Source organism: Babylonia areolata, chromosome 3, assembly GCF_041734735.1.
Source record: "Babylonia areolata isolate BAREFJ2019XMU chromosome 3, ASM4173473v1, whole genome shotgun sequence".
NCBI lineage: Eukaryota > Metazoa > Mollusca > Gastropoda > Neogastropoda > Buccinidae > Babylonia > Babylonia areolata.
This window is the reverse complement of record NC_134878.1, coordinates 56,403,570-56,408,569: the sequence shown is the minus strand read 5'-3', so window position 1 is coordinate 56,408,569 and position 5,000 is coordinate 56,403,570. Positions and strand designations below refer to the sequence as shown.

Sequence of the window (5,000 nt, the reverse complement as noted above, 5' to 3'; positions counted from 1 at the left end):
TCCTGAATTCGTCACCCTTTCCTTTTTTCTTTTTTTTTGTTATATTTTTTCAATTGTAGACATATGGGAAATGACATGTAGAATATAACCCACCCTTTTTAATCAAGGGTTAGGTTGGGATATTTTTAGTGGTTTTTTTTGTTGTTGTTGTTGTTTGTTTGTTTTTGTTGACTCACTTGCGTAAACAAAGTGAGTCTATGTTTTAACCCGGTGTTCGGTTGTGTGTGTGTGTGTGTGTGTGTGTGTCCGTGGTAAACTTTAACATTGCCATTTTCTCTGGAAATATTTTGTCAGTTGACACCAAATATGGCATAAAAATAGGAAAAATTCAATTCTCTCCAGTCATCTCTTGTTTAAAGCAATATTGCTCCTCTGGGATGGGCACAAATTTTTTTTTTTTTAAAGAAGCCAAATTATATGCAAACTGAATTTACTGTTATATTTATAAATTTTTTATTATCTAAACTTGGCACTTTGATCTGATATTCTGACCCAACAACAAGAGCAGTCATTTTTATCTTCTTTTTTTGTTGTTGTTCAAACAGGAAATTCTTTTGCTAAGCATGGAAGTTATATTTATTTTGCATGTATTTGGTGCAGATAGTAAAAAAGGGAAATTAATCTGTAATTAATGCGAGGGGGCTTAATTTGCTTTAAACTGATCTTTCTCATCTTAAACATTACATTTCGAAATTATACTCAATACATAAAAAGCTTGTGTGTTTTACTCTCAGTGTACATGGCTTTCACTATGTTCATTCGCCCAAGTGGTCTTTTTCGGAAAATACGAAAATCAGTACGACGAGTGGACTTTATAGATCTGTTGGCTGGGCCGGCCTGAAGGTCATGGGCAAAAATCAATTGCGTACACATATTTATACATATTCAAAGCGCGTGCTCATATTCTTCGCGAACGCGAAGGACACCATTTTGTTTCAAGTTGTTGACCTGCCCGTTCAATCCTATATTCAATCGACAATACACGATAACATGTGAAAGTTTATTCAGAGAAAGACTTGTGAACGCCTCATCACTTACTGGATTATGCCCCAAACTGCCATAAAAATATCCATAGAATCAGTCGGAATTCACAGTTTAAGATAATAAACCATGAGAGTTAATACCCTTGAATTGATGAAACGCAAAAATTTCCAGTCTTGATGATAATGATGATTTCGCTTCCGCAGACGATCATACCCGGGTGGTGTTAGATCCTGTGGATGACGACCCGACTGATGACTACATCAACGCCAATTACATCGACGTGAGTTTGGGGTCCACCCGTGTGTCTGTTACTTCAGCTTCCTGTCTTGTCTGTCTGTCTGTCTGTCTGCCAGCCTGTATGTCTGTCTGTCTGGTATTTTGTTGGTCAGTTTGTTTCCAAGTGAAAGCGAGAAACAAATGACTGAGAAGGGGGGGGAGGGGGTGGTAGCTTTATGGCAGATGAGTGAGAGCGAGCAAGAGAAAGAATATAAAAGTAAGCTGATGTTGTTTGGTCTCTACCATTTCTGTTGTTTGATGTGTGCGTATGGGTGTGTGTGTGTGTGTGCGTGTGTGTGTGTGTGTGTGTGTGTAACAGGTATGGACGCTTGCACTGACACGAAAACTCTTGCGCATATGAAACATGCTTTTTCCATGAACTCCTGCAAAGGCGCGACACTCTCTCTCTCTCTCTCTCTCTCTCTCTCTCTCTCTCTCTCTCTCTCTCTCTCTCTCTCTCTCTCTCTCTCTCTCTCTCTCTCACACACACACACACACACACACACACACACACACACACACACACACACACACACACACACGCACGCACGCACGCACGCACGCACGCAACGCAGTCATATGCTTACGTTCATCCGCTGTAGCACAGTGTGTCGCAGAGAAATAAACATGAAGGGTGTGTGCTCGTGGGGGTAGGGGTGGGTGGGGGAGGAAGGACAGATATAAAGAGAAATTCTTTATACTCTCCTCCCTGCATCCACCATACCCGCTGTCTGTGGCAGAGAAACAGAAACATTAAGGAGAGAGAGAGAGAGAGATTAAACCCCCTGCATCCACTATACCCATTGTTGTGGCAGAATATAGAAACATTAAGGGGAGGAGAGAGAGAGAGAGATTAATCCCCTGCATCCACTATACCCAGGCGAGAGAGAGAGAGAGAGGAGGAGGAGGGGGAGAGGAGTGGAGGGGGAGAAAGAGAGAGGAGGAGAAACAGAAACATTAAGAAGAGAGAGAGAGGGAGAGAGAGAGAGAAATTAAACCCCCCTGCATCCACTATGCCCACTGTATGTGGCAGAGAAATATAAACATGAAGGGGAGGAGAGAGAGAGAGACATAGGAAGACAGAGGAGTGGAGGGGGAGAAGAGAGAGTGAGAGGAGGAGGAGGGGGAGAAGAGAGAGAGGAGGAGAAACAGAAACATTAAGAAGAGAGAGAGAGGGAGAGAGAGAGAGATAGGAAGACAGAAAAATTAAATCCCCTCCTTCCACTATACCCACTGTCTGTGGCAGAATATAGAAACATGAAGGGGAGGAGAGAGAGAGATAGAGAGAGAGAGAGAAATTAAACCCCCTGCATCCACTATACCCACAGTATGTGGCCGTCAAATACAAAGATGAAGGGGAGGAGAGACAGACAGACAGAGACAGGTAAATTCTTCAATCCCCTGCATCCACTATACCCAGGCGAGAGAGAGAGAGAGGAAGAGGGGGAGAGGAGTGGAGGGGGAGAAAAGAGAGTGAGAGGAGGAGGAGGGGAGAAGAGAGAGAGGAGGAGGAGAAGAGAGAGAGGAGGAGGAGTAGAAGAAGAGAGAGAGGAGGAGAAGAAGAAGAGAGAGAGGAGGAGGAGAAGAGAGAGAGGAGGAGGAGAAAAGAGAGAGAGAGAGAGAGAGATTCTTCAGTCCACTGCATCCACTGTACCCACACTATGTGGCAGTAAAATAGAAAGATGATAGGAGAGGAGGGAGGAGATAGAGAATATGTGGCAGAGGAATAGAAAGAGGAGGAGAGAGGGAGGAGGGGGAGAAGAGAGAGAGATAGGGGGGGAGGAGGCGGAGAGAGAGAGAGAGAGAGATTCTTCTATCCTCAGCATCCACTGTACCCACATAAATGTGGCAGAGACATATAAAGACGAAATAGATAAAAGAATATATATATATATATATAAAGGGGGAGGAGGGAGAGAAATTCTCCAACGAGCCTCCCACCTCCCCCCTCCTCTCCACACCGCTACCTCCCCCACTCCCCCGCACAGCCTCCACACAATCACCCCCCCCCCCCCCCCCCACACACACACACACACTTACACCCTTCTGCCCCTTCCAAACAGGAGAGGGGTGGACTACGCTTTCAGCATGGGTTCTCCAATGTCTGAGCCTCCACACCCCCTGTCAACCCTGTCATGTCCCCCTCGCCTAAATGTGTCGGCAAAGTAATCATAGGATTGTACTCTGATGAATCCTCCTGTCAGCCTGTTTGGGGTTTTGGGTTGTTTTTGGGTTGTTGTTTTTTTTTTTTTTGGGGGGGGGGGGGGTTTTGTTGTTGTTTTTTTTGGGGGGTCCCCTTCTCTCTCTCTCTCTCTCTCTCTCTCTCTCTCTCTCTCTCTCTCTCTAGTGTCTATGTGTCTGTCACTTTCAATCTTTCTTCAGTCCATACACACACGCGCGCGTGCGATGCACACACACACACACACACACACACACACACACACACACACACACAAGAAAACGAACGCATAGTGGGACGACAGAATTATTACCCATGTATGGCTTCCCTTTCCTTCAGATTCATTTACCTCTTCCTGTCTGTCTTCTCCAGTTTGGGCAGTGCATGGCGCAAGTGTGCGTGTGTGTGTGTGTGTGTAGATGTTGGTGTTGGTGTGCGTGCTTCGATGTGTGCTGTCGGCAGTGCATGTGTTGTGTTGTGTTGTGTTGTGTTGTGTAAGGGAGAGAGAAATAGAACTGACGAGAAACGTGATCACGGAATATATATATTTCCCCCAGTCTCTCATCTCTATGCCACCTCTCCTTGCCTGGCCGTCTCTCTGTCTGTCTTTGTCTGTCTGTCTGCCTCTCTCTCTCTCTCTCTCTCTCTCTCTCTCTCTCTCCCCTCTCTTTTTTCTCTTTCCCCCTCTCTCTCCCTCTCTATATCCCTCACACACTTTCCTCCCTCTGTCTCTCCCTCTCTCCTCCGCTCTCTTTCCCCCTCTGCCCCCCCCCCCTCCCCTCTCTCTCTCTCACTTCCTCCCTCTATCTCTCTCTCCCTCTCTCTCTCCCTCCCTCTCTCTCCCCTATCTCTCTCTCACTCTCCCCCTCTCTCTTCCCTCTCTCTCCCCCTCCCCTCCTCTCTCTTCCCCCCCTCTGTCTCCCCTCTCTCTCTCTGTTCCCAGACCAGCATTTCTCCATCAAAGCTCCTCCTGTCCAATGATGACATGTCAAGTGGAAGTCAGAATCTGGACCCGTTCCTCTGTGCTACACAATCCAGTGACACTGTCTGTCTGTCTGTCTGTCTGTCTGTCTGTCTCTCTCTCTCTCTCTCTCTCTCTCTCTCTCTCTCTCTCTCTCTCTCTCTCTCTCTCTCTCTTTTCTTAGTATCTTGGGAACCATGTTCATGTATGTTCCCTCGTTGTTTGATAACAACAAGAAGAAGAATGTACATTTATATTGCGCTCTTTCTCTTTCAAGAGTTCAGGAGCCAGTTGCATTGCTCGGACGGAAGAGCCTAGTATGGTCGTAACCCGCTACTAACTGTGTGTGAAGTATGGAACTGACCAATGGCGTAGTTCGGTCAACGTAGGCATTTAGTCACGTGTAACTGTCCAAAAGTTGGAACCAAGCAAGGCAACTGGCACCTGGCAGGACGCTTGACATGAAGAAAAACTGACAAATTACACGAATCATTCATGACCGCTTTGTGTCTCAAAACCTTTCGCTCCCACGTTCGCTCGTTAATTTAACTCTCTCCATACGAATGGCCAAAGAGACGACGTTAACAGCGTTTCACCCCA

General features: G+C 46.1%; 1 protein-coding gene across 1 annotated transcript in view; it reads left to right on the top strand.

The window, feature by feature from the left end:
- Positions 1–5,000, top strand: part of LOC143280385 (receptor-type tyrosine-protein phosphatase T-like) — a 230,871-nt gene that overhangs the window by 132,874 nt on the left and 92,997 nt on the right. The window contains exon 21 of the mRNA XM_076585020.1: positions 1,188–1,264. Coding sequence (XP_076441135.1) covers positions 1,188–1,264 — 77 coding nt within the window. The remainder of the gene's footprint in view (positions 1–1,187; positions 1,265–5,000) is intronic.